Source organism: Caloenas nicobarica, chromosome 4, assembly GCF_036013445.1.
Source record: "Caloenas nicobarica isolate bCalNic1 chromosome 4, bCalNic1.hap1, whole genome shotgun sequence".
Taxonomy (NCBI): domain Eukaryota; kingdom Metazoa; phylum Chordata; class Aves; order Columbiformes; family Columbidae; genus Caloenas; species Caloenas nicobarica.
The window spans coordinates 22,389,029-22,401,803 of record NC_088248.1 but is presented as its reverse complement, the minus strand read 5'-3'; the positions used below and the strand labels follow the sequence as shown (position 1 = coordinate 22,401,803).

At 37.2% G+C, this 12,775-nt stretch overlaps 1 protein-coding gene across 1 annotated transcript in view; it reads right to left on the bottom strand.

The window, feature by feature from the left end:
• Positions 1–12,775, bottom strand: part of EDNRA (endothelin receptor type A) — a 33,175-nt gene that overhangs the window by 2,966 nt on the left and 17,434 nt on the right. Inside the window, exons 4-7 of the mRNA XM_065633571.1 lie at positions 7,338–7,536; positions 3,355–3,507; positions 1,085–1,218; positions 599–707 (exon numbers count right to left, since the gene is read on the bottom strand). Of these exons, the coding sequence (XP_065489643.1) occupies positions 599–707; positions 1,085–1,218; positions 3,355–3,507; positions 7,338–7,536 (595 nt within the window). The remainder of the gene's footprint in view (positions 1–598; positions 708–1,084; positions 1,219–3,354; positions 3,508–7,337; positions 7,537–12,775) is intronic.

The window sequence follows — 12,775 nt, the reverse complement described above, 5'->3', positions numbered from 1 at the left end:
GTTCTCATTTTCTCTCTTCTTGTATTGCTTTATTAGGTGAATGGGTACTTGTACAGGCACAGTGTCACAAGGCAATTATTTTAGCTTTAAAATATGTTTTTATCTGTAGGAACTGGAAAAATGCAGGTAAAAGCCATAATGCATGTTTAATTGCAAAAGTCAACTCAGGTGCCTGCTTTGGTATTCAAGCCTGGAAATTTTAGATGTTAATGGGATTGTTTCACTGCAGGCAGCTTGGGGTCCTATGTTTGTGTTCCTTGTCTTCATCTAGAGTGGGAAATATGTCATCAATCAAATTCTATTTCATGTACATGTCACATGCAGATAGTTCTTACAAGAGCATGTCTATCCCAGTTTAAATGTTTACATATGAGGACTATGTCAAACTTATTTACTGGTTTAGCATTTCAGATAAAGTGAATAGTTCCACTTTCCATTTGGTATATGTGCGATGTGAACTGTTAGTTGGTAAACCAGACAATTTAAAATCTCTCATTCCTTTGCATGCCTCTTCTCCCAGATGCTGAAAATAAATAATAATTAAGTGGTTTAATACAGTTCATCAACGGGGGATAAAATCTTATCAAGAAGATCTTACCTGAAAACAGTTTTTAAACTTCTTGCTCACAAAATACAGAGCTATTGGGTTTATACAAGAGTTCATGGTTGCCAGGTTGATGCTGATGTAATCCAATGGCAGCAAGAAACTAGCCAACAAAAGAGAAATCAAAACATTTAAACTGTTAATGTACTGTAGAAGCATCCATGCTCTTTGTAGTTACAATCCCTTCTATCACAGAAACTAATTCTCTCTTACCTAATAACTCCCTCAATCTAATACTGTACCATGCCAGGTCTATAATAGCCAGAGGAAAGTGATTGGAATGGTGATAGATAACATTTATGGAAATTATACTACCCCATTAAAACTGAAACCCCTGAAAATGGATGTAGTCATAAAATAAAGTGTTTACTTTTCTAACACCAAAGTTGCATGCACAGTGACATTTCTAACAGAAACTCCACGTGTGTGGTATTATATTTTTTCAGTATAAACAATAGATTGACATAGACAATGAAGTACCTGAGCAGTTCACATCTGCCGGGGTCTCTTTCGTTGTATACCATTTTCTTCAAAATTCGGCTCAAATGGAGAGGGAACCAGCAAAGAGCAAAAATCACTACCAAACAGAAAACTGTCTTTGCAACTTCTCGACGCTAGAAAAAGGAGTAAAGATAACTATCACTGAGTGCCTAATTCATATTGGCAGGTGATTGTAGTATAGTGATGTTGAGAGCAAAGTAAGTAATCTAGATAAAGCGTGCAAGGTTTCCCAAAGCGTAGCTTCCAGACTACCTGGTGTCCCTGAACTAACTTTTATGGGGCTTGTCATGTTCTTGATTCTGACTATTCTCAACAGAACCTGCTCATCACTGACAGTGGAGCAGCTGGAGCACACAAGTCATTGCCAGGACACTGTAGATGTTAGCCAAGGAAAATCCAGTGCTGGGCTTTCCTGAACCTGACTAGTTTCCCAGTCCTTCTTATTCCTCTACACTGGATTAGTTTTCTCTCAAGCCCTCAGATAAACCTCGTCCTTCAGAAACATAGATACTCTGCGAGAAAACCTTTTCGTGTATGGGAGAAACTGAGATCACACCTGCTTGATAAACCACGTGTACCTAATCATTGATGTGGGGCAATTTGTAAACCCAAGGCACCTAAATCAATTGGCAATAAAAGTTCCATTCAATCATGTACCTAGTCAGGATGTCAAATTCTCTGTGATTTTATATTTAGTATCCATCGTGTTACATAAGGGGATACTGCACAGTATATTACTTTTTCTATGTGATCCTTGCTATGTGATTGTGATGTTCTTACATAAATAGTTTCTATACAAAGAAAATTTTAGAAATGTCTATATTACAGCTTAGTCTCATAATACTTAGCCAGGAAATAATTTAAATTTAATAGATATTTTATATGGCTCCAGTGATTTACAGATAGTTTAGGGTTTTTCTGACAATGCATAACAATGGTATTTGGTAGTCATGGATTTGATAATGAGAAGCATATGTGCGGGTGAGAATACCACTTCTGGAAATGCCACTATAACGTAATAATAACAACCATTGCAAGGCTCTGACATTAAAAAGCTTGAAGTCAAACGTGTGATTACAGAAAGTGTTGTGAGGCTTTGAATATTACTATTATTTTTTTCTTCTTTCTTAAAATAGCAGTATTTATCAAAATACAAAAAAAGATCATAACTAGACATTGATTTGTACAAGGCTATAGGGAAAGAAAGGAAGAAAGAAGGGCAAAAGGTGACAGTTAAAAAGACAAGCATTTGTAAATAGTGGAATAAATTCATCCTCCAGCAACTAGTCCAAATAGTTTGCTGGGCACTGCACATCATGACGGGAAAGCTGGAGGGTGGATTCCTCCGTACATACCATTCTAGTACTAATGGGTGGAGCAGATTGTGTGTGGCCCTAGGACAGACTGTGTTGCAGGCCCCGGGACCTGATGAGCGGGAAAAGTGGAGGATCTGCACAAGGGGAGGATCTTCTGGTCTGCCCTGATTTCGAATGAACCAGCAGAGGAGGAACCTTGGAGAGAACTCACTCCAATGCAGAGGGGACTACTTTAGGGATTCACATCTGTGAATGTGGAATTTGAAAGAAAGAGTGGAATTCGAGGGGCTGACATTAACGCAGGGGAAAAGCTACAGATTGTTTTTGAAATTTCAGTTAGGAATTAAACATCAGACAGTGCTGCAAAAACAGCTGAGTGAGATCTGACAGTTCTGTGAGTGACTTTATTCTATGATCATTTGTTTGTACTAGTCTCTTGTTGCTCTTTTCAAAGCAGCTACAGTAGTAGTAATGCAAAAGTGCAATAACCCTGAAAAAAAGAAACCACTCTCTTCTAAACCAGGTTGTTCTACAATTGCTTTTTATATGAAACTAAAGTTGCATATCAAATTGTGCCAAAAGTAGGGAGGACCCATGGAGTCATTTCTTTGTGAATAAAAAGAAATTTTTTTGGCAAATCTTTGTAACTATATTTCAAAGCAGTTAGCCAGTAGTGATCTGAGGTTAAAGAGCAGGAGAGCACAACTGTCACACATACTTAACAAAAGAAAGAAACTGGCTCGTTTCCTCAGTGTGCTGCCTTCAGTATCTCCTTTAATCTTATACTCTGGGTTCAAATGAATACCTTAACTTCATAAGTAACCTACATACATTTCTGTAATTTACTGGATACAAGTACACTTTGGAACATTTCTAAGCTAACCCAAAGAGAGAAGAATAGTATTTTCAAACATTGGCGTTCCTAATATTTACCTGCTTAAGGTGTTCACTGAGAGCAATTCTCAAGTTGCTGTTTCTTCTGTTTAACATCTCACAGGTCATTAGCGTATAAAAGATGGCAGTACATGCCAGTGGCATGCAGAAATAGAAACCAAACAGCCACCAATCCTTTGCATCTTTGTAAAACTGTAGATAAGGAAAAGAAGAGAGGTTTTCTAATGATTCAATGGGAAGTACCACAGAAAGGTCTTAGAAGGCTTGACAGTTGGTACACTGGTATCTCTCTGTTGGTAAACAGCACAAATTATGTAAACTTTCTTATCACTGATCTGTTTTGGCCCAACATCAAAATGGGGATTGTGGCAGTGTAACCATTTATTTTACTTTACGGATAGCCTGCTTGTACCTTTGCTGCAATCTGTCTTGGTTTGGAATGAATTTCTTTTGATTGTGCTTTCTGAACATTTACACTCATTCATGAAAACTGGTATCCAATTTCATGAAAGGGGCATGCCAGAATGTAGACAAGGCTCAGTTTGTGATAACAAATTTTACTAAAAGCCTGTCTCAGGAAATGCCATTTACCTCTATGGCTTCTGTCCTGATTCCAAAAAAGGAAAATTCAGAATGTCTTGTAAGTTTAATCACCTTTTGTTATCAGTGAAAAGACTGGTGGTTGATTTGCTTATATACAGGGCAGATAGGAGCCACTTCCTAAGTGTTTGGCTGATATATGCAAAGCTTTGGCCAGGTGGCTTCTAGTGGCACAATTACTTTTGCCTTTTGTGACAGAACACTGAGGGACTTGATAGAGAAGCAGTACTTTGCTGTGTAATTTTAAGTGTTAGCTGTGATTTAAGATGTAGTTCAAGTTAATATATTTATGTATTATGGGAAATACTACATTTGACAAAACATTAAAATTAATTGTTTCTGTAGACAATTATATTTTCAGACTTGAGAAATTATTGTATCTTGTTTTTTAACTTCTATGCTCAGACAGAATTTCGCACTGAAATATGATATTTTAAATACTTCCTGTCTCCGTGTTATTAGTCACTGAGATGGATGTGTGTAAAAGGGGACCTTCTTTCTCATAATCTTTCTCCTAGCTTGTTTATTCCTAGCGGATGTTCTCTTGTAACATCATAGTTCCCACACCAAATGTCAAAATGCTAATAACTGAGGATTATAAGAGTCCTGCTTCAAAAAGTCAAACTTTGAGATTTTGTTTACATTTAAAACTGAACAGTACTAAACTTTGAAATATGAAAAAATGGATGCAATTAATAGAGTAGTATTTAATAATCTCCATTTTAAAATCTGCTTTAGTTACACTAGAAAGTTGATTTACTAAGCAAAAGGGAATTCTTTTCATTTTTCTTCCTCTGGCCCAACACAGCTGTTTACAAAGCTTGCTAATCTACCCTATGCTGCTGGTATCTAGGCCACAACCCCACCCCACAGGACATTTTGAATTCCGTTGGTTAGCTTGTTTCCTTCTCATTAGCCTCAGCCCTGCATGAGGAGGGGCTACAGTCTGCTGCATAATTGCACCCTCCTTGGGGGCTGAATTTCCCCCAGTGGGAACTGAGCTGCTGCCAGCAAAAAACCACCAAACCAAGCCAGAAAACAATGTGCTTCATATTTTAAGAGTTTGTTCTGAGAGGAAATCTAATTACCACTCCTTCTACAGAGAAAAGGATTACAAATACATGGAGACAGTTATATTTTTTGTGGCAAATACCTCCAAATAATACTAGAATCATATTTGTTGGGCAGCGCAGCAAAATGTGTACTGTATGAATCCATGCTACGTTTGCAAGCAAAACTTTCTGTCATATCAGTCTACCAGCTTTCATGAACGTTGCCTGTCAGTCAAGAACACACAAATACACAGTTCTGCGTCACAACCCTGACCAATGCATCAATTCTGTTTGAGGACCTGGCTTTGTTAAGTTATAAAACCTACATGAAAATATCTGTAAATGATTAATTGTGGAATCTGAGTTTCACAAAGCTTACATCAAAGCACAAAATTGGGTTGCTTTAAGAGAAGTAGACATTCTTTTGTTTGTCTTGAAAGCCCACATGGAACTGGTTTTCTACAGGAAATGTGCATTTTGAACAAGTTTCCTAGTGCACTCAGTCTCTTGGGAATCATCATCTAGCATGAGTCTTTCAAGTTTTTCAAGGATAGCTTTAAACATGAATAAAGCTCCTATTAAAACCAAAAGTTAATCATAAATCCTTGCCAAATTTTAATAATTGTTTATTGTGGGTTTTGTGGTAGTAAATTCTATAGTTAAGGTTAAAATGGTATTTCCATTTTAATCTCATATTTGTACTTGCTTGCAATGCATGGAAACACAACACTCTCCATTTTGACTGACACATCCAACATTTACTCTCAGCTTGGATGTAAAAGCTGGTTTGTTTCCTTGAAAAATTGAACTGGTATGGGGAGATTTAGAGCTATTGAGTTATGCTGAGCAAGTAAAATATACTAATTCCTGATAATAAAACAAAAAAAGCTATTCTACTTACCATATTAAGAACAGAACAGTAAAGTTAGCACGCCTATGGAATACCTGAACTGTAGTGTTTTTGAGAAAAGGGAAAACTATTATTTTTATTAGGGTGGGAGGAACTGGAGATTGTCCAGGCACATTTGCGGAGAAAAACAGCCATTAGAAAAGGAAAATGTGCTGCAGTGTGCATTTCATAAATCATATTCTTATAACTACAGTATCTACAGTCATGTAGTTTGTAGAATTTAGAAACAAGGGTATAATAAGTCCTGGGCAATGTCACTGTTTTCACCTGCATTAATTATTTCCATTAGGGAATTGCCTTTGTTTTCTCTTGCTCTTGTATCTTGCTCTTTCTGCCATCCCTGCAGTCTGTGTAACCCTACTAAAGTTGGGCATGTTCCTCTGAAAAACACTAGTCATCAACCCTTTCTATTTTCTAAATTTCCTAGCTCCATTTCACCCTGCACTTCCCAATTCTAACCCAAGCCATGTTCTGATTCAATAAAAGGAGAAGTGCCAGACATTCAAAAAAGAGAAACTTACACTCTCTCATGAAAAATTCTAGTTCAGAAAGAATGTGGAGTTTCCCTCAAGACTTAAGACCTTGCACTATCTGCCTGCTCAGAAACAAAAGAGAACTTTACTCTTTTTATATTGCTGGCTGAATGGTGGCCGGCCCTTCTTTGTGTTCACAAAGAAAAAATTAAGACACCACTTAGCCTTTTCTTAGTGTAAGGCCAGGCAGAAAATCACTATTCCCCTATGCAGTAAAGATGTATTAACTCAGCAGTGACTACTCACCTGACTTGCTAATGTGGGTATTGGCAACTGTTAAGCTGCAGTGGCACAGAGTATGAGAACTTTGAAATGTGCCAAAAGAAGCCTGGTGTGGCTCAGGCACTTCTCTTGCTCTTGAGTTGCTGTATCTAGATGACAGCTAGCAGTGCCCAAGCTACCTAGATTGGAGATATGAGTCTGTCAGATTTATAGTCATAATTTCTTATAAATGAAGGGATTATTCTCTGACTTTGTAAGTGCATATAGCAAAGGAAAAGTTATGTTAGAGCACGGCCCCACCCTTTTCTTTATCGGCCAAAAGAGCTGGCTACTGCATACAAAATGATGACTCAGCCTGGTAAAACATGGGTTTTGACAGTTACAAGCTCCAGGGTGTTATACCTAGAAACACAATACCTTCCAAGGCTCTGGCTACACTGATAGATCTCTTGATGATACTTTAAGCAGGCCTGAATTGCACATTTCTGTATTAAGAATAAGTAGTGAAGAAATGAAAATTTTGTAAAGTATTTCTGAATGAAAGTAGAGAGGTGTCACTGTAACTGAAGGATCCTCTTTGCTCCAATATACAGTGGAATACATTTAGCACTTTAGTGGATGAATAAAGCATATTATAATCCAGTATCTTAATTGTCTAACCTATATACTGTGGATTCCAAAAAGAAAATAAAGGCTGTTACTTACCAACATAAATTTATTTGTAGGATTGAGCATGCAGGTAACATAACCTTCATCCTTGTATCTGAAAGGTACCACCGCAAAACCAATGGCTTCTGGAATAGCCAGTATAAAGGACAGAAGCCAAATGGAGAAAATTTCAATAGCAGTGATCATGGGGATTCCAATTCCCTGAACACGGCTCCAGGAGGCAACTGCCCTATACCTGAAAGAGACAAGCATTAGTTCCCAACCTTCAGTTTCTTCCTCAAATTCAAAGATCTTGGTACAATTTTGTATATTAAGTAAAATCCTAGACATCTTAGACTTGTATTGCTTGTTTTTCCTGCCTGTTCCAGGGGCTCTGCCAGCTATCAAGCCACCTAGGACCCAACAAGAACACATCAGGGGGTGGATAGCAGAGAACTGGCTGCAACTGTTAGGCACAGGATTGCATGGAATTCTGATGTGTAGACTACAGTAATGATTTCTAATTAAAAGAGGCAAGGTTTGTGAGGACAGACTATATTTTTCACTACGTCAACCGATATAACCGATTGAAAAAAAAAATTCCACAAGAGCCATTCTAATGTATACAAACCAGCTATCTCCTTCAGCTGCCTCAGCTGTAACAGCAGTGCTATCTGAAGTGAGATTGTCAGCTTGCATGCAATGAGATACTGTGAAAATACTCTTCATAAAATGAAAATACATTTGTTTTATTTACACTATTCAATGTTGAAAATACTGATTTTGTGAGGCATATTCTGTATTTGCCTTAGACTACAACTGAGTGCTAGTTAGGACTGCCTGGCACTATCTCAGCCTCTGCATCACCTTTCTGATGAGAAACTGAAGTGCATGTCTAAGAAGTCTGTACATGCCAAAACCAACATCTTTTCCCACTGCTTTATCCGTTAGATAGCAAGTTTCTCTGTAAAAAGTGGAATTATTGAAACCTGCTTTCCTTTGTGTATTTGTCTCATAGCTGTAGTCTTGGTAAATGGTCTTGAAGACGTTTCAAATACAGCCCATGCATTTATAGCATTTCTCCCTTTCCTTGTTCCTCTCTGTCCCTCTAATACTGGGGGATTCTTGATACCAGGCTGCAGCCTTTCCCCCAGTCAGGGAACTGAGAGGATCTTTCTCCTCTACTTGTCTGCCAGTTTTCAAGGAACTTGTAGAAATTTATTAGCTTTGATACCTCAAGCTCTCTGTCAACTCTGGTCAAAAGGTTCAAAAATTGTTTGGAGAAGACTGATACGCATACAATACAGAGTACAAACCAGCCCATAAATAAAATTTTCAATACCAGGCTTAAATGTTGTCTAGCAATAACTGCAGTGAACAAGTTAATTAGCATTTCCAAGAATTTTGCGAAGACAGTGCTATCTAAAAATTATGGAAAGAACAAATACTATTTTCAATCTTGCAATAATCTGAAATGCATGCTGGAGAGCTTTCTGTCATTAGTGATGTAATGGTTTGCAAACTGCTTATTTTACTTCTCAAAAATAATGGCAACTTCCCATTTAGGATTACAGTGCTACATGGATATATCATGGCATACACTGATGAAACAGTCTTCTTTAGTTGAGGAGAAAAAAATGTTAAGAAAGGTTGTTCATCTGCTTTAAAAAATGTCAGAATAAGAAGTCACTGAAGCAGATTACAAACTGTGAGGAGCTGTGTCATTTTACTGTCCTGACTATGGCAAGTTTTCTTTTTTTCCTCAGATATGCCCTCATTTTCTGCCACTGTGAGTCCTGGCAGATACATTTAGGTATGTGCAGATGCCACCTCTATTCTTAACACCTTTCCAAGGCATAAGCCAATGAAAATATGTTCTAAATACATCCTTATCTTCAAAGAATATCAGAAAGGAGGGAGGCAATGGTTCATTCATGAGGAGGAGGTCTATGGGATTGGAATTCTGAGAGCATGGAAACAAACTATATTGAGATGATTGAGAAAGTAACACTCGGCATCGTATCTTCTAACGTATATTTATTCAGATTAAAATTAAAATTTAATTTTAAATAGTTTGTGATCCTCTCATGTCTTTTTACGAACTATCAAATTTTGGCTTCAATGACTAAATGAGATATTCACAGAAACATAACCTTTCACATAAATACTCAAATATTTGTGAACTTTGCAAATATAAGAATTAATTCAAAATTTACTTTCTGCTGACTGGGAATTTTATGATCAGTCCCATCAGCTGTACAAGGTACATGGCATAATCTCATCCTCGACTGAATGATGTTCTCAGCAAACAGGGACCTGTAGACTACATGTTTTTCAAGTAAGAAATGTGAGGTTTGTGTTGTGTTATCTGTGTAACTGTGTAAGTGACAACACTTGGGTTGTATATGGTGAATCCAATTCTTTCCTTTCTTGCATTTTTGTACCTATTCTATTTGAGTTACTTCTGTGTTGCACACAGCAGTAAGGATTTGGGCCCTGTATGTATTTTACTAGCAATATTTTTTTTCATAATTCAGATAACTATCATAAATTATTGGCTGAAGAGTGTTATGAATGGGTTCAGCTGAAGCATAGGAAGCTCAGTAATCTGCTGAATGCATGTTAATCTGAAATTACTTGATCTCTTTACTCACTGCTGTAAGAGTGATTGGAAAAATAGTGGTAGTATAATTTTTCAAGTGGTTGTTCTGTGAGTTGTGTAATATAGAGCATCTTTGTCTAGCCACAAACCTCTCATAATTAGGAGTGTAAAAATACTGCAGGTTTTATTTCCCTCATACTTAGGAAACATAAGACATCTGCCAGGGAACTGGCATAAAGTACATGCAGCATGCGTTAGTTTTAATTCACCTATCTAAAATCTGTGTGTGAGTGATTTGTGTTACTTTTCTTCTGTTTTGTTTCGCTTTTCTCTCCAACCTTGTCTAAAATATTCTGTTCTTTTCCAGGTAATTTCATTTTCTCTTTTTAATGTTGTGGCTTCTCTCTCCCTTTTTCATTTTCTACTGTTCATGCATTTGCTGTCAACTTTAGTACATTGTGTCCTTCAGCTGCTCTCTATTTTCTTTTCCTCCCTCTTCTCCCATTTTTAGCTATTTATTCTGACTCGATTTTCATGGACTCTGTGGTTCCTCCAACGACTTGTGTTTAGAGATCCCCATTATTTAAAGACAAGGGATATTAGCTCATAAAGTGTACATACATACAATTAAATATTTTGCACTCCTATCTAGTTACAATTTACTTGAAGCATTTCTTTCAGAAGGACATCCTGCCTTGATCTGAGAACATTAAGAATGGGACACCTTTGGCTTTCCCTGGTGGTTTCTTCTTGTAATTAATCACCCTCATTGTTAAAAATGTGTACCTTATTTTCCTTTGGAATTTGTCTGGCTGAAGACTTGTTCAATAGGTATTTATTGTATCTTTCTTTGCTAAGCTAAAGACCCCATGGACATCTGATACATGATCTGTATTTATTATAATATATTTAAGTGGCTTCTTTAGTATTGTTTTTCATAAGCAACAAATTGAGATCTGTAAGGCCACTGAATCATTTCTGATGTTCTTCTACGCCCTCTTCATGATTTCATAATTTCGTAAAGAGTAATACCAGAATTCTAGTTAGACTTCCAGTATTGGTCTCATTAATGCAATATGGTTGTGGTTTTTGCTGTGGCCCAGATTAGTTTTTGGAACAGTTTGGCTGAATTTTACCATAGCGGTATCTAATCAGAATTTAAAAAGAAAATGTACTGTGGGCCTTATGAAATTCCATCAAGGAATATATAAAAATTAAATCATGGACTATAGCTTGTCCGTGGACTATCAGTCCCCTATACCTGCTGTCTTACAGAGTAGGTGCTTTTGTCTCCATATTCCTTTTGACTGCATTAGAAAATTAGTTGTTCAAATGGCCCGCTAGTATTACGTATTTCTGTTCTGCAAGTCCCGTCAGCCCTTTATAAGAGGGAAAAGTAACACAGAAAAGATAAGATACTTGATCAAGGGCATAAGAAGCAGTCATTGTCAAGGTTAGTGGCAGAACCGTTCCTAAATGACATTGCCGTTGCTGATATTGATCTATTCCTCTTCCTTGTGAGAGATCACAGCTGTTCTTCATTTTAAAGATAGCCAGCAATGTGTTGGTTGCGAAGCTCTTAATATAATAAATCTCTTCGTGCTTTGTTTTAGTGGTGAAGTCTTATCTAATACACTTACTGGAAGTTGGGCCAGATGAAAGTATTTACCCTGAGATTACTGTTCTATGCAATTTGGTATGCAGAGGCAAGAAGAGAGTGTATACATATGAAATGAGATCCATATCTTCTCTCTTCTTAAAACCGTTCTTCATCAAAATCGTTGTGCCTGAGACATAAGCAAGAGTAAAAGCTTGGGAAGGGAAACATTCTTTCTCTTAATCACAGTCAGGCACTGTTTAGAAAAAGAGTCAGACTATCATCACCATCATGACCTAGAGTTTAAAAATGCCTGAGAGGCATCTGAAACAAATGTGAGCTTCCTGTGAAGGGTGAATGGCTGGTTTGATGTTTTCTGTCAGCCTCTTAAACCCTCTCTACGTGTGAGTGGACATTGTTCCCCTTGGGCATGCACAGTTAAACCTTAATACACTGCCAGTGCAAGTCCCTTTGTGCAAGAAGCACTAGTAATGAGTGGAGTTTCACAATGGGATATAGCCAGCAGAGAGACCAGTCCTTGTTGGAAAGAACAAACATCTTTTTCTAAATTAAGGCTGTAATCTGCAAAAGGGACAGAGAATCAACAATTGACTCTTATCTTTTTTGCACCTCGTAGAATGTATTTCCATATATAGACACCCAAAATAACTATAAATGAGATATTTTTCAGGAGCTTTTTAAAGAAAAAAATAACTTGCCTGTAAACCAGAAACAGTCCAGCTGTGACAGCACAGAATTCCGTATTCACTAATTTTCCATACTAAAAAGCAAACTAACTGATGTTGAATTTTATATTAATGTGACTATACCACTTCCACTGCCCAATGTAACTTGTTGAATGTGCTGTCAGATCCTGATTTCACAGTGATTTACCTTGATTCACTTCATGTTAGCCAATATCAGAATCTGGCTGCATACATCTGTTTTCTAACACACATACTCTGCAACCAATTACTAGAGTAGCACCAGATGATAAAGAATATGTCCTTGACAAAGCATGTAAACTGGGGAAGGAAGTTAAAATAGTCTGAGTCTGATCCCATACAAGATTTTCTACTCAAATGGAAATGGTGTATGGGTGTTGTGAGGATTAGCAAATCAGTGGTGGTAAATATATATATACACACGTATATAACGAGGTAGTTTCAGCTGAATCACCTCCAATTTATGAAAAGATATGTAACAGTAGGACTAAATCTAGTGAAACTGCATTGGTCAGAATTTATCTAGCAAACTGTTTGTTTCATATGTGCTTGATCTAGGATTCCTTAGAGC